Source organism: Vespula pensylvanica, chromosome 3, assembly GCF_014466175.1.
Source record: "Vespula pensylvanica isolate Volc-1 chromosome 3, ASM1446617v1, whole genome shotgun sequence".
NCBI lineage: Eukaryota > Metazoa > Arthropoda > Insecta > Hymenoptera > Vespidae > Vespula > Vespula pensylvanica.
Genome location: NC_057687.1, coordinates 126,063 through 153,222, shown reverse-complemented (window position 1 = coordinate 153,222; position 27,160 = coordinate 126,063). Strand labels below are relative to the sequence as shown.

The window sequence follows — 27,160 nt, the reverse complement described above, 5'->3', positions numbered from 1 at the left end:
TGCTTATTATATCGTATTATCATCAGATGATACTGATATCGAAGAAAATCAACAAAAGAATACTGATATCAAAGAAAAATGTAATTAATTAATCGATATAAAAAAGAATTATAATTTAATATAAAACTACGAATATCTGTTAATACATAAGAACACAAAGATCAAACCGAGTTAGTTGATATTTATGCGAATATACTTAACATGTATGATTCGCTTTTAAATTATACATAACTAACGTATAATTCATGTCGTGATCGTTAGAAACACAAAATACATATGAACAAAAACAAAAGATTAAGCCAATAACGAGTAAGAAATTTTTTAATGTATTTCCTTTTTTCGTTTATCGCAATCAGGAAGACTTTTAAAAGCAAGAACATTGTAACCGTAAATAGGATAACGCGTGTACTCGTTTCTTCCGCAACTAACAGATCTTTCTTCCTTTTTAATCAGACATCAAACTCTCTCTCTTTGGCAATGAACTTTCCTCGTATGCCGCTAGTGTATCCGCGACTACGATACCGGCAAGACTCTCTACGTTCTCTGCGATACTCTCATTTCTCTCACGAAGACAGAAGAATTGAAAATACGTAAGATTATTGCCAAGAAGATAAATTACAACAAATTTGACAACTATATTCTTCGAGAGGATGCTTTTGAGATGTGCCATTTTCGTTGGTCTCGTGTCCGTCGTGGCCACAATTATTTATTTAACACCAATACCGGGTAAGTTCATTAAAAGATCGAAGTTCTTCCTCTCTCCTTTCTTTTTATTTCTTTTTCTTTATATTTTGTTTTTTTAGATTCTCTACATATCTTTTCGTGATTTTTGATTAAGAATATGCGCTAACTCGAAAAGCGATAAAGATGCAAACTTTGTATATATAGGACAGGCGTTAGAAGTACCTACAATGGACTTAAGTGTTAAATTTCTTGTAGAACGTAGATAGAGTTAGAGTGATAAGTGATACTCTTCAACATCGTTTTATTAAACCTTTTTATCGTTGAAAGAAATACTAGTTGTACGCGTAGAAGATATATGCTTGATAAAATTTTATTCGAATATTTTTTTTTTTTTTTTTTTTGGAAGTTCCTTTCGTGACATTTGAAAAGAATTTACTCGAATAAGATTTAATCCAAGGAAAATAGATGTGTATAATATTACGCTGGTATTTACGTGGTATATTCCGATAGTTGTAATGATCTAGAATAATCATCAGGTGAATGACCCGACAGCCTGCACTGTATCCATTCTACAAAGAGGCTATCACGTATATTGTAACACTTCCATGGTCAAGGATATAAAGTGCGTGAACGTTGGACGTCTTTTTTCATTCGATTAAAGCTGATTGCAAATTACTCTAACGATTGCTCGTCTGAAATTATACGTATACGATCGAATAAAACTAAAACTGAAGAGAGATCGAAATATTTTATGGCATTTTAGAGAGCACAGTGATAATGATCTAATAAAAAGCGACTTCATTTGGAACGTAGAGGTTGCTCCATATATTAGAAATGTTGTTTCCATGTACGAATATTTTTTATTAATGATAAAAAGATACGTGTTCCTTTCAGTTTGACTATTAACGATAATAAATCGAATTATAGGTAATATTTTATACATTTTTATTGAAAATTGTACTTAATTGCATGCAAACTTTTTTGATTATATTATCTTTCAAATTATATTAATGTAGAGTATATAATAAAAATAAATTTCATTTTTAAAAGGCGATATATATAAATCGAAAGTAGTAACGTGAAAGTGTTGTATTTGTAAAAGTGAAACACCCAAATTTTCTTTCGCTTTTAAAAAGAGTGGTTCGTCAACGCTTTCGCCTTGTCACCAAAATAGCATTGTGATGAAATTTTATGAAGGCATTTCTTAAAAGATTAATGGCTCGCAAAAGACGATCGTCATCGTCGTCGCTTTAGTAGAACAGCGGCGCTTTCGAGTTCTTGATTTTTCGTAATAATGTACTTTTGACAAATCTTAGGTGATTTGTTTTCCCTTCTTTTATCAGAGAAATAATCGCGGGGATCTATCTTTTTCATAGAAATAGATATATCTTTTTTCTCGAAATCAACGAATCGTCGACGTGGTACTCGATCATCAATAAATTTATTACAAGCGGAAGAAAAGTCCACTCTTGAGAAGTTGAATAATCGAGAATAACAAATAAGTTTTATCGTTTCTATTATTCTTCCAAGAATCATTGGTAAGGAAAGTGAAAGGACGAATAAAAAACTAGCGATGGGACGTTTGAATCCTTTGATCGTAAAAGAGAATTGCCATGAATAGCCTAAAAGTAAAAACGTGGTTACGTACCTGTAGAAAACGCCTACCTCGCGAAATTGTTCTTAGATTACGCTATCGATATCAGGAAATAAATGTAATATCGAATATCGAGAAACGTGTTTGATGTCGTCTTCGAAGATTATTATCCGGAAATAGGAACCACGGCGTTCTTGTCTCGAATCGTTGAAACAAGTTCAAGATATAATACTTTATCAACATTTTTCTCGATCGAATTATTCAAAAAATCATTCGAATATTGCGATATTGAACGAGTCTGATAACGTAATTAACCTTATGTATGATCAAAACTCAATGACTATATTCAATTTTATAGGAATGAGCTTGTTATCTCGTTGATAATCAGTATCTATGTGAATTATAATTCGTGATGATAAAATTACAGTGTTTTTCTCGATAGGATAACTCTTCGAATACGAAACGTCGATAACTGCGTTAACATCGTTACGGTCTGTTAATTCGTGTTCTAAATGTTGGTATTGAGGGAACATACCGGGTGATTCAATAATTATTACCACCTCAAATATTCCCGTTACTTGTGGTTTTGTGGAAAAAATCCTCAGGACAAAGTTATGCCATTTCAAGGGTACATCTGCCGATGGAAAGAATTTTTTCTCAAGGCCATTCTCGTTACGAGATTTTAAGATCTTCGATATATTTTTTTAATGGAAAGGATTTCGTTTTTCACGAATTGATTCTTTGTACCATTCCGAATAAAAAAGCATTAAGATGGAATATCGAAAAATAATCAGTCTGCGAGATATTTTGAAACAATGTCTTGCGTTTGTAACAAGCTATGTCTTTCTTTCGATTGAAATTAGAAGAAAATATCAATGCGTAAAAATGAATGGTTCAAGGTGGACTATATATTTGCGATTATATTTTTTTCACAAATGCACATGCACATGCATTATCGTTGATATAATACTTCAGGTGTTAATAGTTATTGTATCACCCGATATATATTTTTCGTTAGAGAGTTTTAATAATAATAGCTTTCGATTCGTATACCTTTCCTGATGTTTCGAAATCTACAGTCACGTTTTCCTGTATATAATACTTTTTCTTTGCGAGATATATGTTTTTTATCGAAAGACGAGAACAAAATTTTGGTTGTACATCGTGCGAGAATTGGTTCTTGCTAGATACATAGAAATTAATTCAAAGTCGCTTTCCTTTAAAATATTGTTCTTATTTCTTTTTTTTTGTTTCTTTGTTAAACCAAAATCAAAACGAATGGTAAAGGTATTATACAAATTTGTGACGAACTTCTTCTTTACGTTTACTTTGATCGATGATAAAAATCATCGAAAGTCAGTCAACACGCGATTAGAAAGCGTTGCCGGTAAATAGGTAATTCTTGAATAGATGAGATTAACCCTATTCGACCCTTTCGTTATTACGTAAAAATATTATTTCATATCTTTTTTCAAAACTTTAAAGAACATTTTAAAGAAAGCGATGCTTTTCTTCTCCATCTTTAAACAATTTATTTTTCTTTTTTATCCTATTTTATATCCATTTTATGGAAATAGTTTGATTTATCCTTAGAATCGAAAGTCCACTTATTATTACATCCATTCAATCTTTGCTTTCGCTTCGAAGTATGACACTCTTGACACTAAACATATTTTCACTTCTATCTTTTGAGGAAACAGTCAATTCCTTCTCTCTTTCTCTCTCTCTCTCTCTCTCTCTCTCTCTCTCTCTCTCTCTCTCTCTCTCTCTCTCTCTCTCTCTCTCTTTGAGTAAATATTTATAACGCAAAAAAATTCAAGAAAGAAACATTTTGTCAACCTCAGTTTCACATACCTACGATCCTTGACTTTGTTTATGGGACGAAATTCTAGTGAAAGTGAAAAGCTCAGTCGATCGAAAGTGCAACGCAAAGATATAAGAAAGAGAAAGGTCAGGATATGAAAGTGTAGTTGTGTTAAGAGCGAAGTGAAAAGAAATATAGTTTTGAATGGTATGTGAGTTGAAGCATATGTATGTGTGTTTGTGGAGGGGTTGGAGAGGGAGAGAGAGGATACGAAAAATATCCTCTCATTGGTCGATCGTAAATGCGTGTGTGATCCATATGTATGTCTTATTTAACACTCCACACGATATATGTATTCGCGGAGCCAAGAAATAGCTGCAGGGTAACTTTCACTGATCGTTTCGCCATCTCTTTGAAGGCGGCGCCTTCGAATTTCTTGCAGGTCAATTCAAACATTATGATCCTACGCGAGTGTTGAGTCAAGTACGAAACCAGTTGTGTTTTTTTATCGAAGGATATTCTATAAAAAAAAAATAAAAATGAAAGGATGTTCAGTAAGATTTACAAAGGCAGGTGTGTTTAAGAGAGAGAGAGAGAGAGAAAAAGAGAGATAGATAGAGAGAGAGAGAGAGAGTGATAGAGAGAGAGAGAGAGAGAGAGAGAGAGAGAGAGAGAGCGAGAGAGAGAGAGAATACATCGAGAGGTGTTCGGTCAACGAAATTCGTACGCGAATATCTCCTCAGTCGTTGACGGGAGAGCGCGAGATAATCTACGACTTTGTCGTACTCGAAGTTAATTCATGTGATCGTCGACAGAGTGGTGCAGTGAAATATGAACATCTTTGTTTTATTTTTCTTTCCTTTACGATCAACCTAACGAATTCTTTCTATTCATTTTCTCATTCAACTATTTCTTCGTCCTTCGATGATTCATATATGCATGCCAAACGATATTTTCATTCATTTTCTTCCTTTTTTTTTCTCATGAGCTTTGGTGACGGTATGCAAGTGATAGATCTTCGTAATGAAAGAGAAGATGGATGTTCGGCAAATAATTTTTAATATTGTGTAATTTCCAAATACTTATAAAATGATTAAAAGTAGTCAAATATTAAATGATGTATGAAATTTAATTAAGTAAAAATATTAAATTAAGTAAAAAATATTGAACGAATATACCAAATATTTAAACCTCAAATAATTCATAAATTGCACGCAATAAAAACGTTATTATCAATTATACCTAATTGCTTCTAATTTCTTTCATCGTATTAATTTATTGATTCGTATCGATTGAGAATTTTTGAAATGAGATTTCTATAGCGAGTTGACGACAAGATGAAACGGTACAAGGTGAAACGAAATAATGAAACGAAACAAAACGATATGAAAGAGAGAGGCATATAGAGATAGGATAGAGAGAGAGAGAGGTAGATCACATCCGTAAGCTGCACGTTCGTTTTCTTTATGCTTCAGAGAGGCATTCAAAGATACGATAAGAAAGAGATTGGAAGAGAGAGAAAGAGATAGAGCACGGTATAGTAACAATGCACGTAAATGTGTACGTTTATTTTAGTCACTTTCTCACTCATCCGTCTTTCTTGTTTCTTTATCCTACTCTCTCTCTCTCTCTCTCTTCCCCATCTCGTTTCTAATTTCTCTTTGACTCATTCTTTATCTCTCGAATTCTCCTTGTCTGCCTATCGATCGCATTATACAGAAGAACAGGTTTAATTATCGACGCGTTACTTCAAAGTTATCTTGATCGAATTGAAAGAAAATTTTTTATTTCTTATTTCAGTCATCATAAGTCACTTGTTTTCTATTCAGAAAATGACGAAATGGAAATAGAATAAAACGATATTTTTATATAAATAAGTTATTCTCGATGTTTTTGATATAATTTATAAATGTTTGGCCTCTCTCTCTCTCTCTCTCTCTCTCTCTCTCTCTCTCTCTCTCTCTTCATCTCTAAAATTCACCGATAAATCCGCTAAATACATGGAATAACATGGGGAATGGAAAGTTGAGGAACTAAATTAAACTAAATTAAATTAAATTAAATTAAATTAAATTAAGAAGTTTCACTTTTATCGTGTGATATCGTGCGATAGACACAGAGTTTATTAAATTCATTAGTTTTATTATTTTAATTCAAATTGTAAAAGCTTCGGTATAAATGTTTACAATGTAGAAAAGTTAATTGCTATTGTACACGTTTTGTACGACGTGTTGTGCCAAGATTATTTAAGCTTTTACATCATAGTATAATATCAAATAATTACGGTCAAGAACGGATAGCAGTATCATCTAAATTTTTTGCATTTCTTACCCCTGGGCGATGCATTCATTACTCATTCACTTACTAGCACATGCACTCACCGTTATGGCTTTCTAGAGGATCATTTTGCTTCAACGTAATTTAGTGGATGATATAAACGTCTGGAAAGGAATTACGAAGAGCTTTGCTTGCTATGTTACAGGCACGAGATCGGATTTATGAAATCGATAAATAACGTTACGCTTCCCGGTTTTTTTTTTATATTTTTTGTGCTTTCTGCAAGAGCTTCTTACGTGGCTAATTGAAATTAAGAACGTGTGATTAAAAGCTTACCTAGGATTTAAAAATCGCCTTTATACTTCAGATGTGTCTTCACCTACTCGACGTCCAAATTTCGTCGTTTTCCACGTTAATCGATTTTTTCGAAACGTTCGTTTAAAAGCAAATTTATTTGTAAAATATTTTTAAAGTAATACTTGATTTTCATATTATTCCGAATTATACAAATTGTTTCGTTGATAACGTCGTAAGAATTGGTATCAAACATGTTTAAAAAATTACGTACGTTTTGTTAATAAAAGTGATTGATTTGTTTGAATGTTGTTAAAAATTGAAAAGAGATATTGTTAAAAATAAAAATCGATAAGATAATTTGATCGATATAACGGCAAGCTAACGTTACAAAAAGGAGATAGACCGAGCAACGGCATTTAGTATCGAAATTAATACAAAAATTAGAATGTCGTCGTCGGTTTTTATCGTTGCGTAAGAAATAAAAGGTACAAAATTAGGTAGACGATGTATATTAGAAAGGAAGCGAACAGAACGGTGTCACCGAGCACCTATGTGCTAAGGTGCTTCGTGGTAGTGATGATGATCGCTGCTGCTGCAACATTTCTGCATTTAAATAATTACAGGCCCAGTAAGTTCGAAGCTCTCTCGTTCATTGTCATTTCAGAAAACAGCAAAGACGTTCATCGATTTATAGACATTGTCGAACTTTCTACGAACAACTTTCCTGTTCCTTCAGTGATTTCTTTTTTAGAAAGCTATGATTTTTAATTATTAACCGTGAATTTTTTATTTATTTATTTTTTTTTCAGAACAAACTTTCTTATCCTGTGACAGACCATGTCATCATTTAGATTGGCCAATGATTTGTCGGGTGAAACTTACATTGGAAGTGTTCCAATCACTCAGCAAGTAAGACGTAATCCCTTTCTCTCTTTTTCTCCTACATTATAAGCAATTTTCGCATCTAATCCTATGAACTTGAAAAATATGAAAGACTTACGATGATCTATATCACCGTATAAGTATACAGAAGTATGTCATCGATTTTTTATTTTAGTTGGAATTCCTGCAAAATGTAGCATGGTATTAATGTTACTTGTTAGAGTAGAAACTATTTTATTAGATGTATTCTTTTTTATTCATACTGAGAAAAAAGATATCCGTACGTTGATTAATAATATCTTATCGACTTGTTACCAACTGACATCGAACTAGACAAGTAAAAAATCATACTCATTTTTTTTCCATTTCTTTCATTCGATTAGTCGCACGATTATCTCAATTATGTAATCTACATAATCGCTTTTGTAGATTATATGTATGAGTTAGTCATTATTCATCGTGATTTGTCTAGATATTGCAATTGAGGTTATGCAACTTTCTCCAGAATAGTAGGGACTGCAACACGGAAGATCTTAGATCAACCGCAAAACATTTAATCGAAAAAATGCCAGTAATAAAGAATTCTCGAGAAAGGTTTCTTCTTTATATATTAAACGAAAAATCTGGGATATAAAAGAAAATTCTATCAAAAAAGAATTCTTTTTCTATGCACTAAACTTTGAGTAGATAATTAATGAAATGTTTACTTTATCATTAGTACTGTCTGATAAGCATATTTACGCATTCTCAATGTTTAAGCATTTACAAATGAAAAAGATTAAAAAAGGAAGAAAGAAAAAAACGACGCAGAGCATTTATTGAATTTCTAGATCATGTGGAAATTGCTTATCGAACGAAACCGCTTGTCTGGCTAATAATTGCGTATCAGCGGATGGACAAAGGCGGGGCATAATGACGGCGAATCGACAAATGCCGGGACCTAGTATACAGGTAAGATTATAATTAAATAGACGATTATATTTAGATAAGGATTATTATTATCGTTACTGTTATACATTTCACGCAGGTCTGATCATTTTTACGTTTATTTTCGGAGAAACACTGAATTGCTTCAATCAGTGTATTTCCCATAGATTCCCGTTTTAATTATTTACTTAACAACTCAGATTTTGTGTTTATTTATCAATTAATTATGTATAACCGATAGGATACGCTTCTTAATTGAGATCTCGTGTACGTAGATTGGCTTTAAACGGCCGAGATTTTCAAGCCGAGCGTACTTAGTAGATTAATATGTACTATACTTGATAAGCACATTACGTAATTAGATTAATTATTCGGTCGAAATTAAATTATATGGGTGTCGAAATTAATAAGCTATCGATTAGAGTAAATAGTGTTTTAAACGTCGCAAGTTCTTCCTCGTTTTATATGCGTTTTCCGAGAGTCGATTCATCGAATCATTTTTTTTACTTGTTATAGAGTCTACACGACGGAGATCTATATAAGAAATGACTTTACGTTTAACGAAGTTCAATCAATTTTGATTACGCAGTTTGACGTCTCTATCGTTATTATTTAATGTACCTATATTATTTATTTATTTTTTTTTCATAGAAAATCATTTATTTCGCATAGGATGAAATAGTAATATAAGAAATAAGGGATTTTCATTTTTCTCATTATTAGCAATTTGACGAATGTTGATAGATAAGGAATTTGTGATTTCAGGTTTGCGAGAACGATATTTTAGTAGTGGACGTAGTTAACAAACTTCCAGGTAAAGCGGCCGCCATACATTGGCGTGGTCAATCTCAAATCGAAACACCCTGTATGGATGGTACGCCGTTGGTAACGCAGTGTCCAATACCAAGCTATACCACTTTTCAATACAAGTTCCGAGCGTCGGCTGCTGGTACACATCTATGGCATGCGCATGCAGGTTCTTTTCTTTCTATAACCGAAGGGTTTATGGATTAATTTATTTCAAAGGCGTTTAACTGGTTCGATTGTAAGACAACCTGTACTTTCTTCGGATCGTACGATCGTGTATAACTTTCATCTTTCTCTTTATTTCTATTTTTAGAAAAAGTTCGAATATTCATTAAATAATTTGCTCGAATGGCGCGAATTTTTATCTTCATAGTAGTCAATTCGATAAACGTAATTGTCGATTTCACCGGACATGGTCAGAATCGTTTTTTGCTTCAGACGTTTTACCTGCGTAAAAGATAAATTCGTAAGTTGCTTATAAAAAGAATGTGATTTATCGAGATAGTAAGATTTATTAGCCATATACATATATATACATACATACATCCATGCATACATATATATATATATATATATATTTTTTTTATTTTGTTCTCTCTGTTTCTCTCACCAGGTGCCGACATAACGAACGGCGTTTTTGGATCGTTGATAGTTCGGCAAGCAGACATTCGCGATCCTCAACGTGCTTTTTATGATGTCGATGACCCGAACCACGTGATACTAGTTACGCACTGGCAGCATTCTCTGGAAATGTCACTCGATCATGGTCACACAAAGCCAGCGATACTTCTCGTCAATGGTAAAGGACGGCAGATGAATGGACCAAAAGTTCCTTATACGACATTTACCGTCGTTCCTGGACGACGTCATCGTTTTCGAGCTGCCAATGCCGGTGGAGCTGGATCTTGTCCCATTAGAATTTCTATCGATAATCATTCTCTTTACTTGATAACTTTGGATGGACATCCTATCGAACCTCGATACGTTACATCGATTACTTTAGCGAAAGGTTTGTCCAAATTCAATCAAAACGATCGGTTTATTCGATTTGATGCTTTCAGTTTCGATTCATTCGCGTCAGAAAATGTTATTTATTAAGCAATTTGTTCATTGCTGGAATCGATATTACTATCAATCAGTCGTGTTTTTTGTTTCATATTCCATCGTTATTTACGGGAATATATTATGCCTGAAGATAGGCATCGTCCTTGGTCGATAACGTTTCTTTGCAAACGTCATCTATCAGAACAAAATATTCCTAAGTACCATATTTGCGCGTGTAACATTTTAATCCTTTACAGACGATATTTCGTATGGCAAGTGTATCCATCAGGCATACCAATAATATATTGCAACGATGAATTGAAATATTGTTATATACAGTTAAATTTTAGTTCCATTTGGTTTCACGTTTGTGATTGACCGATCAGCGTTTAGTCGTTTCTCTAATCGAAAAATTCCAAACCTCGCTCAAAATAAGATTTAACTGAGAAAAAGCTCAAGTGCAAAGGGTTAATACGTGCATGCACGAGCGAGTTATCTCCCACGAGTACCTTAAAAAACTTTTATATCGATAGATCGCCCTATTTCGTAACATCATCGACGATGTAAAGTCGGATATTCTAATACATAGTTATCGACCCATATAAATCATATTTTTACAGTAATCCGCTTTCGAAGATATTTACCTGTCATGCACATTATCAATCTTATTACAATATTCAGCGATGCTTTCCTTTGCCTTTAAATACCTTACTGGATTTAAAGCGATTTAGCCATTTTAATTGAAAAGTCCTGCATTATCTTTACGTTATGAGTTTCTTTGACAGGCGAGAGAGCGGATTTTATATTAAAAGCAAGCAAAAAGACCTCCTCTTATTGGATGAACATAAGTACGCCAAAGAAATGCGGAACAATTCCTGTTTATGGTGCTGCGATTATAAAATATCAAGGTAGTCCTGTGGATCGTTTAGAAACTACGAATTCGGACGACATTCCGGTCGATCAAAGCGAAGATCAGGAAATGGATACGAATCGAGTCGCGATGACGACCGTTTACGACGAAACGTGTAACAATCTTGAGAATTTTTGTATCAACGAAATTCGAGGAATGCGTAAAATGCCGAAATTTCTTACTACCAAAACCGATTTGACTATTTATCTACCGATTAATTACATGGTGCAGTCAACCGATTCAATAGGTTAGTAATTACCAACGCGGTTTAATGAATTATAATCATTTCGTTAAAGTTTCAAAGAAGAAGAAAAAATTATAATTTATTTTATTACAATTTAAACGAATTCGAAAGAAAAAATCAATAAAACGATACGCGCGAACTATTGAACTAAGGTCTGTATAATTTGTTTTTTTAGAAGATGGCGGCGTCGATATAAAATCCTTAAATGTGAACAACGTTACGTTCACTTATCCTTCGTCACCGTTATTGACGCAAAGTGGCGACATACCGAAAGGCTTGCTGTGTACGGGAAAGGACGAAGACGATCATAACGAGAACAACGAAACCACGTCGTCCTCGCGAAACTGTCGCAATGATAACAGAGACGCCAACGACACGTGCGAATGCGTTCATATGCGTTATATCCCTCTCGGAGCGACCGTGGAAATAATTCTCTTGGATCAAGGTAACTCATTTTCTTGTTTGCTTCATAATTCCGATTATACATAACTACGACGAATAAATATTTAATCGCTGCTTTCGCGTTTAAAGCTACAATAATTTTGTAAAATTGTTGAAGAGTAGCAGAAGTGAGCTAAGCAGAGACGTAGATTAGAAATTAATTTTCTAAAGGAGCAAATAAGAGATCGAAAGCTTTACGTAATTAAAAATTTAATAAAGGAAGATATAAACGTCGTCTATAGGTGTTTCCCCTTTACGATAATTATTAGAACCAATCGTTCGAGTATTTTCTTTTCTTCCTATTAAAATATTTGTTTTGAGTTATTTGAGTGAAATTCAAAAGATTTCACGAAGGAAATCGTTGCGTCATTTTCTGTAGCTTAGAGCAAACGTGGAAAGTGAAAATCCGTGACTCGCGAGGTTTCTTTCCTGTATCTTCTTAAACGACGAGCTTTGACTAGGTCATTGTGTAAGGCTTCGGACTAACGCGGAGTAGTAAGTAAACAAAATAGGAAAAAGTAGTTTCGTTAAATAGAAATTACGACCTTCGCTTGTAATCGGAGAGTAGTCGTAAAAAATTGAAGGAAAATTTTTCAAAATTGATTACGCTCCAGTATTTTGCGTCACATTAATTAAAAATTTATCACAACATTAAGGTAGAATGATAATACAAATAAAATGTTAATAACGTGAGAATTTAAAATCAGAATGTGTAATAAGGAGTATAATTTTGCATGTGCGTTCAGCCAGAGTTTGTTCTTTTGCAAAAGTTCGTGTAATTGAATCAGAGTTAATTTTTAGCGATCGATAGAGCACCGGAGAAAAAGAGAGAAAAAGAAATGAAGAGAGATAGGACATGTTGCACTTCTAATGGGTCAAAGCTCTTGACATTAGACTTTTTTATTCGGTTTATTACGAAAGCTGAAAATATTGATTCTGTACTCTGTCCTTCTGTTTTTCCTCTTTGCTTCATGAATCGTTCTGTCAATCTATCTTTCCGATAAGAGAAATAGCATGCAAACATAAAACCTGCTATGTCATTTGTAAATTGTGAGGGACAGAATATGCTCCATCTAGTCGCACTAATCGAGAATCGTGACGTGATTCCGCTCGGGCAGAGCTACAATTCTTCTGTTATTCCTCTTCGAATGCATCGCATACACGGGTGACTTGTTCACTACATACAACGCATTCCGCACTGTACGATGTAAATCGATTGTCCAAAGATTACTTACCAAAGATATTTTTGTTCCTTCGAACGAAACGAACGGACGTAGTTTCTTTACAAATGCTTCCTTATTCGGTCCACGATTTCCGCAACTTCAATTCCTTCCTAGACAGCGGGTTGCCAAGGACCGTGATCCCTCGTCGGTAACGTGGTCAATAAGCCAACGTAATGACCCGATCCGTTGCGTCATCTGACCGTGGTGGAACAGCTCACCTTGCACGTTTGCAGTAGCTATCGGGTTTTCCGAAGCTTTACCATCTTGCCGCGTGTGGAGATGGAGAGAGAGATAGATGATTTTAGTGGATTTTATCCGTAAGAAGCGTAAGAGCAGTCTTCCGCCGAGTGGGCTCTTTCGCATTAAATCTCTGAGCAGAGAGATATATATATATATATATATGAGTCAAGTTTTGTTTAGCTCAGTTAACGATAATACACTCTATATTGCTGTGCTTTGTTTATAGTACTACATATAGTACTCAGTTTTAATATTACAAATTATTAGATTATATCCATACAAATTATTAATAATTCTACTTCCCTCCCGCTCTTTTATCTGAGATTTGGGTAATGCGTGGAAATTTAAAGACTACAAATTTTACTCGAGATAGTATGTTATTATTTCTGAAAAGAAAAGAATGTTTCCAAATTGATTAAGACGTATACCTTGTATCGTTCAACGAAGACGAGACGTTATCAAAATCTAACGCGAAATCTTATATCTCACTTTAAACGTTATAAGCGCTTTCTTTTCTAATAATTGTAACTTATATCTACTCTTTTGCCCGTCTAATAAAGACATGTCAGCGTACAATGTCCCTTTTAAAGTTTTGTTTATTTTCTAACGTTTTTGTTCTTTATCGCTTCAAAGCAAATTACAACAAAATGAAGATGCGTCTTTGAACAATTTTCAGAAAAATTTAATCGTAATCCAATCATCTTTCTTTAGCTGGAATGGACGATCTCGTCTATCACCTACACGGATACAACTTTTACGTTGTCGGAGTTCAGAAATTTGACAGAAGCATGTCTCTGGATGATGTTAAGCATCTTGACAGAAAGGAATTACTTTTCTCTCGTAATTTGGATTGTGCACCGTCGAAAGACACGATAACAGTGCCGAAATTCGGCGCTGTCGCTCTCAGATTTAAAGCTAATAATCCTGGTAATACTCATAAGCTTTCGATTAATAATTTCGTAATCCTTTAAGGTCGATTCACACGTTCCGGTTCAGTCTCGATTCAATTTCCGTTCTGCCATGTTAATCGCAGGTTAATCATTTACATTCACGCGCATCAATTCGATATATTATCGATCATACTATACAAATCCTATTCTATGGACATGGAGGGCCTAACAAGTGATGATAGGCGGAGCGATCGAAAATCTCCATTGTTTAACAGACAATTCCTAGATAAAAGACGTTTTCACGATATCGGACACAGAGAAAATAGGACGAATCGGTGACCGAGCTGAGACTGAACGGAAATGCGCGAACGTGTACAATTAAATTACATATAACGATATTAAAATCACAATTTGGAACGATCGGAACCGAGACTGAACTGAACTGTTCTAATCGAGCTTTACGCGTTAAAATTATTCGACTAATAGTATCTATTCGCGATTCTCTAATCTCCGATCGTATTCAGGGAATATTAATATCGAATATTCTCGTATTTAGGATATTGGATGCTGAGGGACGAACACGCAGTCGATTGGACCCGTGGCCTAGATGTTATCCTACAGGTTGGTCAACCTAATGAGATGATAGCAGCGCCGCAAGATTTCCCAAAATGTGGCTCCTTCGTCGGACCCGACTACTTTCTGATATAGACTTCTTTGTTTCTTACGATTTTGTAAATAGTTGTATATAATGTAAAATTTTGAAATGTAAAAGTTCGCTGCTGGGATAAAGCTATTCGGACAGTTATGCCCAAATATTTTGTTAACAATAAACTATTTACATTTATTACGTTCGCGTTAATAATTTCTCAAGAATATTAATCGTCGATGGCAAGTGAATATGTCAAATAACCAACGAACAAAAGAATGATACAAAACGTCAAGTCTCGGACTCGTCAGGTGTCAATGTAACCAATATTTTTTTTGCGTTCGATCGAAATAGTACCGTCAAGGGAAAAAGAGATCAGGCTGATGATCAGGGTTGTCAGTGATGTCCTGTCTGAACGGCGTACACGCCCAGATAGTCACGTTCTTTTCCGTTCCCCATGAGATTCTCTCCCTTCAGCACAAGGTTTTTCGCGAATATGCCAAGGTAGCCGTTGGTCCGGATTTCATTCACACCTTGCCGTCACTTTTGATCTTGACCGCGATGACGTTACTTTTGTGGAAGCATCCACCGAATTCCAAGTGGTTCTTTCAAGTTACAAACGGCTTCCCGTTGATCTACAAAACTTTTCAGGTAATGGGAGATGCGCTTGTTCCTCTCGCTTTTTTTAAGTCGAGTTAACGGTCCGAACTTTGAGCTTTTTTTCTCAATGAACTTTCAAGATCACCACCGCTTGGGCAGCAATCGACATGGTTTTTTGGTCTTGGTTGATTTTCCAAAGAATACTTTATTGCATGGTTTGGATTTATTGGAGTTACGTAAGTGTTCTCGAGGGAAAAGTACGGAGTGTTTAAACAAACCACCAGGTATAATTTATTTTCCCATCGTATCACTTTCCTGAGTCAATCCTAATTATGCAGGAAACCGAATATCGTGACATAGTATATCCTTGGTGGCAACGAGTTTGGTCCTTGTATTATCCGTCCCCAACGCAATCACCAGTTCTCTCGGCCGGCTTCATTAGCTGGATCATTTCAATGTCGCTTTCAGTCTTGGCGTTAGCTTGTGCCATATCTACGAGGCGTGTCAGAGCCTTCCTCGACGATTTTTCAATCATTCTACAGGATTTATTTATCACGATTAAACATTATGTCGAATATCTCATGAAGAAGTTAGTGTTGTATAGAAACGTTTCTTTTCGAACTATAAGTGAATTTTCTTCGTCGAATATACTTGAGAATAATTTAAAGTATCGGATTCTCAGATCTTAATAACGAAATATATTTTGGACGTATCTTTAAATCGTTGGAGTATACATTTTTTCTTTCAATTAACACTGTGATTTCCCCATAGAATACGTGAAATTGCGTTGTCCTGGGATAGCGACAAGTCTTCTTGCGACGGTGCCGATGGAAGTGATGTCAGTTCTCTGTGCGAAGACTATGGATCGGAGATCTCAAATATTAAACAATCGAAACGTCAGCAGGTGCATCCGATCTGTTATGGAACTAACTGGACGCCCAAGCCGAATTTCTTGAGTTTTGGTAAAGAAGCGCAGAGGAAAGCTTCGATGAAGTCCGTGCACACTGTAACGGGTGTCACAGAAACACAACGCGCAGAGAAATTTTCACCCAGACGTCATAAACGTGGCTGTCACACAGCAATACCTAGCAATTCGAGTGACAAATCGAGCGGATGTTAAACCATTCCATTCTTTTAAGAATGTTTTTTTGTCATTTTTACTAGAAATACAGATAGAAATATCATGATTCGATGATCCGAATGATGATTATTTTTTTCTCTTTTCTTTACTGGTTTTCTTTTTTTTTTACTTTGCTTTTATTCGATTTGGGAAGAGATCCGAAGGGAATGGACTTCCTTCTGCGTGATCGGATCATTCATCTTGATAGATTTAACTTTCGAAAAGAACGAATTGAGACGTAGGTATCCTGTGAATAATCGATTAGGCATAGTAGCTTAAAAGTTAGATCACACGAAGCGTAAAATCGAAAATCGCGTGATTAGTTATTTAGACTAATAACATGGAACGCTTTAGCATCTATATTTTTATTATGGATAACATGAGATCGCGTGAAAGTAACTTATGCGTATCATACATTTGTAACATTTTACGTAATATTTGTAAATCTTTGCTATTTCCTTGGACAAATGTATACTACAGATATACAAGAAAGTACCTTAATGTCACATCTTTTGTTATCCTTTTTTAATCGATGAAAAAAAAAGTGACGAGAGTCCTGCGACTCCCTGTATAGCCAGGATTTCCATGGCCCAATCACGAGAGAAGATATACATTCTCACTGCGCATGCGTCCGTGGTATAAGGAGGGAGATAAACACACACATTCGCACACGCACGCACATACACACACACACACACAGAGAGAGGGAGAGAGAGAGAGAGAGTTACTCCCCGTCTTGCACCGAAGCATTATTCTGTAACGATATTCCTTGTGGGGTAGGTCGAACAAAATAGCGGTCGGTAATTTCAGTTGAAGGCATATTAAACAAACAAGAGAAAAATATTTTTCGTCGAATGATTAAAGAAGTGACCTTTCTTTTTAACTTCACCATTTGATATTTTCGAGAAAGAAAAAACTCGTCAAATTCTTTTCGACTTTTTTTAATACCGACGGAAACGAAGCTTATTTCACGATTTGTTTTTCGATCGGATTACTTCTTTAAACTTTTGGAGTGAAATTGTGGGATTCTCTCTCTCTCTCTCTCTTTTTTTTTTTTTTTTTTTTTTAATAGTGACGTATTTAACGTAACAAGATCACGGAGTTTTTAAAGCGAAAAGGAAGAAAATTGATTCGGTAAGTTTTGTTATTCTTTTGAAGATAAGCGTCAGCCTTGTTCGATGATTAATCTGTATCAATAAATCGGTCTCGACCGAAAGATCAATAAACAAAGAGAATATCGAAAAAGTTTAATTTGGCTTCGAGATGTCGTACAGTCCCTTGAGAGTCCAAGCTCGTAGACATTTTTACTACTAGAAACATTCATGGTTAAATATCCGTCCACGTGTACGCGAGTAACGTGATATAAACCTTGTTATTGATTTTGCGCTGCGGTTTCTAGCATGAGCATCGTGTGCGCGCGCACGCACGCACGATGGTCCATGGAAGCGAATTGGATCGCGCGAAAACAATCGCATATATAGGCAGATGACGCACAGATACCTACATATATATTTGTGTTCTCTCGTAGTAATATCTCGTACGAGTATGAGTGTCGTCGAATCGAAGATCTTGCTCATGAGCGTACAGGGTTACGTAACTCGCATGATCTATAGGTATAATCAGTTTAAGCAGGGTATTTCGTCGCTGGAGAAAATACGAAGATAGAAAATACATAAAGTGGAAATATAAAGATCGTGCGTATTAACCAAAAAGTAGATATTACATTATAAACCATTTAAAGAATTTACCATCGTCGTTGGACGCGAAATTTTTTATTTGTTGAGCTTATCGAGTAATAATACTAATTAATATGAAAAATATCGTTGCCTTCTTCGCTATATCGTTTTGTGATAATTCAGTAAATATCTCCTGTCGATGTACGAAACGCTCTTTTCCGCTATTTTTTAATACGATTAATTATCTAATTTACTATGAGTTGATTTTCCAGCGAGTTGGTCTGGTACATCGTTCATTTAGGATTGAATATCAATTGACATTCAATCCTAAATGAGAGATGCGTGAGCGTATATGCTTACACGTATCCATATATGCAAACACGTTCTTTTTCCGTTCTTCTTACCTTTTTCCTTCGATATTTTTCTACGGATTCGTTTCATTCATCGGATGGATTTGGAACACATTGGTGGGAAAATAATTAAGAAGAAAAAGAAGAACGGTTTTTATAAAAAGTATAACGTGTAAAAGATTGATTTAATGTTTGAAAAAAATTTGTATAACACACTTGTACTTTTTTCCGAATTTGTAGTTTAATTGTTATTAAAACAATGAACGAAAGTCAAGGAATAATTTTTCGTACGAAGGTGAATGCATTTTTGTTTACTCTATCAAAGTAATTTAGCAATTTGTTGTCATAATTTCTCTACTAAAAGCTACCTTCATATAATCAAGAATCGCATGTTAGCAGAAAACGGATTGTCCACTGACACGATTCTTCGTGAAGGAGTAATTTATATAATCGCTCCATCGTCATCTTTTTAATCGATCAAGCGACATTAAAAGATATGCATCGTATGTCAAAGGTCACGTAAATTTATTTACTACCTATATAATTCTTAGAATTGTATTACCTTAGTATTCGCGTAAGAAGTTAGGTCTTTGGTCGGTTGGTTTGTGCCGGGACTCGAAGCCAGTTTTCTGAGCAATTGCTTCAAATCACTGCACCGTTCGGCTCCATAGGGCAACTCGCTCACAAATGTCCACTTAAATTAGAGGAATAGAGGTACTCGTTCCCACATTACGAGTGTTTCTATACACGACAAACGATATTTTATAAGGAATAATGCAAGTAATGTAACGATTTAAATGAACCGAATAAGGAGATTTCACAAAGATGCGTTTCCAATAACGGAGATATTTTTGTTTCAGAAGCAATGGCAGAAAAGATGTATTATTGGGACGGGGAAAAGAATCAAACTGATTCCGATCAGACTTTCATAGAATTTAAAGCGAAATCTGCGGCAACGGCAGGGAAGAAGAAAAAAGAGGAATCGCATGCCGTTACCAAAACTTCGTCGTCCTCTACTCAAGAAAGATCAACGGATTTTGTCAGTCGCGAAGAAGATGCGGAACGCGGTGGTTGGGACAATAAATTAGACTTCCTCTTCTCGTGCATCAGCGTTTCCGTCGGCCTAGGAAACGTCTGGAGGTTTCCTTACCTTTGCTACAAAAACGGTGGTGGTAAATTGAACAATATTAAATGTAAATTGGACGGATTGGCATCAATAATGCAATTAACTTTTCGATCCTATTAGTTAAGACTATAGGTAGGAAATCTTTTATGTCCTCGCCATCATAAGAAGCGTTACGAATAAATACGTTCGAAATTAATTTATGTGAGAGTTAAACATTGCACTTGGAGAAAGGCAACGCTCTACGTTTTGTCGATGATGTTTACTATTGCTGTCGTGCATTGCTAAAAAATACTTTCAAGTCCTTCGTAATAGGTAACGCACGCACACGTACGTGTATCAACGTTAAGCGATGTAGCGTTCAAGATGCACAGTTATCGCAGTGAAAAATCTTGTACAATTTTCTATTCAATTACTTGCAAATTTTATGTTCCTTTTTTCACAATGACAAAACGCATTGGATAAATCTTCAAATTATTAATCACTCTTATCTCAAAACGTGTATTTAATAATTCCTTATCTACTTTTAGATACAATCACGCAAGTGATATAGCGATTCATGTTTACTCCGTCGGAAAAAGTACGGCATGTATTTCTTCGCAGGTGCATTTCTTATCACTTACGGTATCGCTATGCTGTTCTGTGGGATTCCAATATTTTTTCAAGAAGTCGCCATAGGACAGTATCTTGGAGCTGGTGGAATGACTCTTGTTAGTCAACTGTGCCCCTTGTTACAAGGTAGGTTGTAGAAATCTTTGTTAGATCTTTGTTAGATCGCGATATACTTGAAATATGATCATTTTATTTTATCCTTCGTAGGTGTAGGATATGCCACGATGACTATCGTTTTTTTTCTTGACATATATTACTGCATAATTATTGCCTGGACTCTCTTTTACCTTATAAGCACCTTCATTAATTTACCTGGTGTCCCTTGGAGTAGTTGCGGTAAATATGTATTACGTTACACTATATATAATATATACCCGATGTCTCGTCTTAAACGACATGGCGAGATATATCCGATCCTATCGGTTTTATAAACACATATTTTGAATAAAAGTAGCTTCGAGAATGAAAATGTATTATTAATTGCAGCTATACCGTACGAATGTACGGTTGCCAAGATACGGAAGTCATAACAATTTTGTTAAATGAAAATCGATATTTTAAGAGTAATAAAACTTTTAGAGAATATCAACGCGAATACAACGAGTACCTACTGTTTATTTTCTCATGGAATTGTGCTATCTTGAAATTTAACAAAATTATGTAATCGCGATGACGCAATTAATTTCTCTGTAAACATCATTCGATGACCGACGAATTCATCGATCAATTGTTGTTCTTGCTTTATTTACTTATTTATTTATTTTTGTTTGCACATTTTTGAAGCAGCGGTCATTTCTTTTTTAGTCTCGTTGCTTCGGATCGTTGAATATTTCGTACCGTTGGCGTACATATAGAGTGAAAAAATTTATTGAATTATTAATTCAAACATTATCTCCTACCTCTCAAGAATACGTATTCCGACCTTATGTCAATAATGTCGAACGATCGACAATATCTAATACATTGCGAGAAATACTTGTGCAAATATTATTAAACTTTAAGGCGCCAGATCTCGATAGGTACGCTGCAGCTGCTCGTTGTGTTCCTATCGATATTTTCTACAGCTTTTGCTAGGCTTAAAATATAGATGCCAATTTCTAAAAATTGCGACGACTCCCGTATCTTGACAATGTCAACCATGAGACGAGATGACTGTGATAAATTATTAATATTTATCCCTCGAAATTTAGAAGCATTTGTTGAGAAAACCAACAAGATCGGAGATATTTGATCGTATCGTTCGCGATGAGACGCCCGACATATAATACGTGCGTGTATACACAGCTACTAAAGTACACAGACATGTATATTATACAGGTATATAAATATAAGCGTACCGCAATTGAAATTTTCTTTTCTCTTTCAGGACATTGGTGGAATACGGAGAATTGTTTCGATGCGTCGGTAGGAAGTAAGATCAGTTCCGACACAAATGACACCATGAACATGACTTACCATCACACCACACCTGTAGAAGAATTTTACGAGTATGCGATCGCTCTCCTCGCAATCGTTAACAACGAAAGAGTATTTATTTGTTTATTTTCAGACGACGAGTGCTCGGAATTACGTCTGGTATCGAAAACATCGGTGGAATCCAATGGGAACTTCTGGGTTGTTTGATACTCGGCTGGCTACTCGTTTACTTTATCATCCGACGTGGCCTCCATCAAAGCGGTAAGATCATCTGGTTTTCAGCCTTGTTCCCGTACGTGGTGCTTTTCATTCTTTTGGGAAGAGCGGTGACCTTGGAGGGATCCTACGATGGTTTACTGTATTACGTGACGCCAAGATGGAAAGAATTGTTAAGTCCCGGACCGTGGATCGACGGGACGACACAAATTTTCTTCGCTTACAGTATTGGAACCGGCGCCTTACCTGCCTTGGGATCTTACAATAGATTTCATCACAATTGTTATAGGTAAAACGATATTTAACGTCACCTCGCTGCTTCAGCCACATGCGTTTCTCTACTTGGATCGAGGTTCTAAAGATGGCCCGTAATTCAAATTCTTATACTAACGACCATGCTCGTTTTTTAATTAAGGATTAATCTTTCTCTTTTTCGATGACCTTCGACTTTTGACCCTAACTTTTACATTCAACCCTCAACGGTTCTCTCCGCTCTCGTTCATTAGCTCGGTCGAAAGGATTCCTTTTCTTAAGAAAATAAAAAAGAAACGAGAAAAGAGAAAGCAAACCTGTTTGTGCAGGATCGATCAATAAAGAAGGACCTTCTCCGGTGAAATCTTTAGTGAGTTTTATCTTCCAGAGATGCACTAATTACTTGCGTAGTCAACACCCTGACTTGTCTTCTGGCCGGGTGTCTGACATTTTCGATATTGGGTCACATCGCTTTGGAACAAGGTACTGAGGTGTCTGAGGTCGTCAAGAGCGGACCTGGCCTTGTGTTTCTCACGTATCCTGAGGTCGTTCTAAAGCTTCCTGGCGCTCCGATTTGGGCTATTATATTCTTCGTCATGCTTCTCGTAAGAAAATTATTGTTCCAGCGGGAGACTTTTTAACGTCTCTTTCTCTCTCTTCTTCGGCAAAAAAGAAAAAAAAAAACAAAACAAAACAAACAAAATACTACGCTTTTTTAAACATACGTAATACGCTCCATATTTTTTAACCGTTTGAGTATCGAACTCGATACCGATCATTCGTCACCGTCGACATAAGAAAAATAATTGTTTTATAAATAAGACGTTCGTTGAAGATAGAACGATTTCTGCTCTATTCAAGGCTCGTTTGTTTTATCCTCGTAGAGACAACGTAATCTTTTTCTTTTCTTTTTTTCTTTTTTCTTCTTGCGATTAAAATATTGTCAATTTGGGAGCAGTACCTTTTAGTTTTTCACTTTTTTTCGCTTTCTTGATTGAAAATTAGTTAGATTGTTTTATTGGAACAACTGGTTTTTTACAGGCGACCGTACGAATACGGTTGCTTTCCCTTTCTTTTTACTTTTTCATAAGATCGAACAAATTTAAAAAATAACTCGTATACGTAAATTATTTCTCAACGGAGTAAGCACATTTGTTCGCGGTTATAATGCCGTGTAAAAGTATATAAGGTATAAATTAATCGAACGTGCAAGTTTAATGACAATCGTTCTTCAATTTTTTACTATAGATTCTCGGAATCGATAGTGAATTTTGCATCGTCGATTCGTTCATCACCGGTATCATCGATAATTGGCCGAATCTTCGCCCTCACCGAAGCAAATTCACCATCGTCATTTGTACTCTGATGTTTTGCTTAGGACTTCCTATGGTGACAAATGTTAGCGATCTTTTCAAATATCTACAAATATTTTTCGCCTCGTCGAATTGTCGTTTAATAATGAGATCTTTCTTTCAGGGTGGCGTCTATATATTTCAATTAATGGATTTCTATTCGGCAAGTGGAATGTCCATTTTATGGGTATGCTTTTTCCAAACGATAGCCATATCATGGTTTTTCGGAGCACAAAAGTTTTGTGACTGCGTGCATCAAATGATGGGAATACGATTGAATAAATTTTGGTACATTTGTTGGATTTTCTTTGCGCCAGTGATCATGGCAGTGAGTATAACGATAAAAGAATAATTAACGATCTCGTGGTATGTCCGAACTTTTTCTCTTTATCATTAAAAATACATCATTAAATTTTTCTTCTTTTTTTTCAGTTTATCTTCATATTTCAATGCGTCCTGTATAAACCATTGAAATATGGAAACGAATACGAGTATCCGATATGGGCGGAAATCGTTGGTTTTTGTTTAAGTATTTCGTCGATGATTTGGATACCCCTTTATGCGATTTATTACGTCTTTGTAACACCAGGATCGATTAAGGAGGTGATTATTGCTTAATATAATATTTTCGATACGTTTTATTCTCCTCGACGTTCATTATTTATTATTACTTGTAGAACATTTCGAAGGGACTAAAACCCAACATTAAGTCTCATCCGAAATTACCTAAAGGAGAAAAATCAACGGTAATACCGATGTCGGAAAGCAGCGCTGGCTTGATAACAAAAAACAGTAGTTTTTTAAGTCAAACATGATTGACGTTTAGTATCCTTCTTGTAACTATTTAGATCGAGTTTAGCGTTTAAGAGTGAAATTTATCTTCAAATTTAGCGAAATGGCAATGTCGTTGAAATCTTTCTTTTATATATATATATATATATATACACACACACATGTATGTATGTATATGTATACATTTATTTATCAATTTTTTCGGGCGCTATTTTAGTTATTTCGGATTGTTTCAATATATTTTTTGTTGAAACCTTATTAATATAGGAACGAACGAGGGCTGTGCGATTTATAGGGCAGATCTTACCTTCTCGATTAATTTAGTATTCAATAGCAGATAAGCGTTGACAGGAAAATACGAAACAAGCTGTATTTCTGACCATGACAAAGGGAAAAGATTGATGAAATGGGAATTTCGTCATACGTATTTCCACTTAGTTTTTACATAGAAAAAGACGATGACGCGCAGACATAGTACGAACCTAACTCTTTCTAATGCTTCCTATATTTTACATAAAAATCTGTTACTTTTTATTTTCACATAACGTTGTTATGATAATGAAAAATGATATTTCTAGTATTAATATAAATTACTATATAATATTATAAAAAAGTAAACAATATAAGTGTTTTATTACAGTTTTATTACGATACATATATAATGTATATCGGATAAAACAATATTTGACATGTACATCTGTTGTCTCGATGTGTACATTTCATTGTGTATTTCATTGTAAATCACGAGATTTTTATACCAATTTATAAAAAAAAAACAAAAGAACAAGATTAATTTCAAAACTTATTTATGCACGAACAAGATGTATTATACGAATTGTCATAGGTCATAAGGCGCTAAATTATGATATAGTTTCTATAGGTAAAATACTCGTCACAAAGAACATAATATTTTTTTTATTATCTGCAAACACAATCGCCGGTAATTACAGTTAATTTTATTATATTTAACTTATTTTATCATATTTGTACCCTAAATGAATTACGATCAAAAGATTCCGATTGTAAAGAGATGTTAGAAAACTTCTCTAAATTCTTATATGTATGGAAGATGTATATATATATATATATATTGATAAAAATCTATACTACAGCTATGCACCTGCGAAACAATTTTTTTAACGACGACCATTTCTTAGAATTATCGAGTAATTATAAATTAAAAGAAAATAATGAAATGCGATAAGAGAATGACTATACCTCGATAATTCTTTTCTAATCCTTCCTTCATATTTCGTTAATCCACCATTTCTTTTACTTACTAAAAAAATATTTACTGGCAAATTTCGAAACAGAGATAAAGATCGGGTGTTGACTGTCTTTAAGTAAATTAATTTAGCTTGATTTAATTTTGTTTCGATGTATCACCGTTTAATATTTTGACATTAAAAAGGTGGAGAGATATCCTCAAAAGATTAAATTTAATGTGTGCGTAAAATGCATTTGCATAGGAACCCTGATGACTAACAAGCACGTATTTTCCGTCGATGTGAAAATTATCGTATGGGTATAGAATATAATAGTCTAATGAACTTAATCGGGACGCGATTAACTTCACTAAAGTTAAGATCTAACAATACGAATTTTTTATGTGTCAATTTTGATAACGTGTCGCTAACATAACGCGCATGCTTAGGTTCGTTCACCTTTCCCTCTTCGTCGGTAGAAAATTTTTCAGTTAATACCACGAGCGCACCCACATACGCACACGCACAAAAAAATAAAATCACATCGAAACTAATTTCGAAAGGTAATCTCTTCGTAGAAAACTATAGGTATTTTCTTTCTTAGAAAATAATTAGCATAAACGGTCGACGAAAGGATGGAACGATCGAACAGGAACATCATTGCTTTATAGCTTTGGATCGATCGAAAGTTCCTCCACGAAAGCGTGGCACGAACGTGTGCAGGCAATCGGGATTTGAAACTGCGATAGCAGAGCTTTATAATTTTCATATTTAATTTTTTGCATAATTGTTCATTATATTGCCCGACGCATGTTCCGTTATGATACAACTTCGACTTCGTTTAATAAAAGTATTTTTATTTCAAACCTTGTTCCAGTTTCATTCAATTTTGAATACTATCGGTATATTATTCATAGGTTAAAAAATAGCAAGGGAAAGAGAGAGTAAGAGAGAAAAAAAATTCTCGCCGATCTACGACCGCAATAATTATATCATCGTGTATACGGAGTCGGGTGTATTTTTGAAAATATTTTTCAGTGTAGATTCGTTAAAACAAACTTTTCGATTTTTATCGCATTTCTTTGTTTACGATCACGCTACGATATAATATTTCCATTTGTCCGGTCTGTTTGGACCATACGAATTAAAGTTTCCGCAGAGGCGAAAATGGATGAAAAATTTATCTAACGAAACGGCGCTCGGTCGAAATAATAAGCGATAAATTGTAGTTATCTTATTCGCTTACTTTTGTTGTTCGTTTAATAAAGAGCCAGCAATTATACGAAATTTTTCATCTACGAACGAACGACGAGGAAAGGGAGAAGGACTAAACAAGAAAGGTACGTGCTTCGGGTAAACCTTTTCACGAATTATCATATATCTCGAGAAGGGCGATTTATCATGGCATCGTTCACAATAAATTGCAGGGAAAAATAAAAGTTAGCGAATAGAAGAGGTAGGGGATATTGAGGAAGGCGTCACGCAATGCGTGGCACCGTCTCCATGCCTTTTCTTCTTTTCCCTTTTATTAAAGGA

General features: G+C 34.9%; 3 protein-coding genes across 10 annotated transcripts; all 3 read left to right on the top strand.

The window, feature by feature from the left end:
- Positions 1-474: 474 nt before the first annotated feature.
- On the top strand, positions 475-15,111 carry LOC122627990 (laccase-4-like). 5 transcript variants are annotated; one of them, XM_043809738.1, is made up of 10 exons: positions 4,836-4,901; positions 6,727-6,791; positions 7,466-7,565; positions 8,369-8,489; positions 9,231-9,441; positions 9,886-10,281; positions 11,102-11,473; positions 11,646-11,915; positions 14,086-14,301; positions 14,821-15,111. In XM_043809738.1, exons 3-10 carry the CDS (start codon positions 7,516-7,518, stop codon positions 14,970-14,972), a joined length of 1,788 nt encoding a protein of 595 aa, XP_043665673.1. In that variant the 5' UTR covers positions 4,836-4,901; positions 6,727-6,791; positions 7,466-7,515; the 3' UTR covers positions 14,973-15,111. The 5 variants fall into 5 exon arrangements, with proteins under 5 accessions (XP_043665672.1, XP_043665673.1, XP_043665674.1 ...); XM_043809737.1 differs by lacking the exons at positions 4,836-4,901; positions 6,727-6,791 and adding an exon at positions 475-726; XM_043809736.1 differs by lacking the exons at positions 4,836-4,901; positions 6,727-6,791 and adding an exon at positions 6,830-7,284 and having other exon boundaries at positions 11,649-11,915.
- An 83-nt stretch (positions 15,112-15,194) lies between these two features.
- On the top strand, positions 15,195-16,677 carry LOC122627996. Its single transcript, XM_043809750.1, has 4 exons — positions 15,195-15,561; positions 15,651-15,746; positions 15,849-16,099; positions 16,282-16,677. Exons 1-4 carry the CDS (start codon positions 15,313-15,315, stop codon positions 16,628-16,630), a joined length of 945 nt encoding a protein of 314 aa, XP_043665685.1. The 5' UTR covers positions 15,195-15,312; the 3' UTR covers positions 16,631-16,677.
- A 694-nt stretch (positions 16,678-17,371) lies between these two features.
- On the top strand, positions 17,372-25,631 carry LOC122627991 (sodium- and chloride-dependent GABA transporter 2-like). 4 transcript variants are annotated; one of them, XM_043809741.1, is made up of 11 exons: positions 17,372-17,764; positions 19,520-19,828; positions 20,383-20,517; positions 20,599-20,727; positions 21,758-21,878; positions 21,941-22,312; positions 22,664-22,880; positions 23,524-23,673; positions 23,752-23,955; positions 24,060-24,230; positions 24,305-25,631. In XM_043809741.1, the coding sequence occupies exons 2-11, from the start codon at positions 19,522-19,524 to the stop codon at positions 24,440-24,442; spliced, it is 1,944 nt and encodes a 647-aa protein (XP_043665676.1). In that variant the 5' UTR covers positions 17,372-17,764; positions 19,520-19,521; the 3' UTR covers positions 24,443-25,631. The 4 variants fall into 4 exon arrangements, with proteins under 4 accessions (XP_043665676.1, XP_043665675.1, XP_043665677.1 ...); XM_043809740.1 differs by having other exon boundaries at positions 19,517-19,828; XM_043809742.1 differs by lacking the exon at positions 17,372-17,764 and adding an exon at positions 18,171-18,324 and having other exon boundaries at positions 19,517-19,828.
- Positions 25,632-27,160: the final 1,529 nt, after the last annotated feature.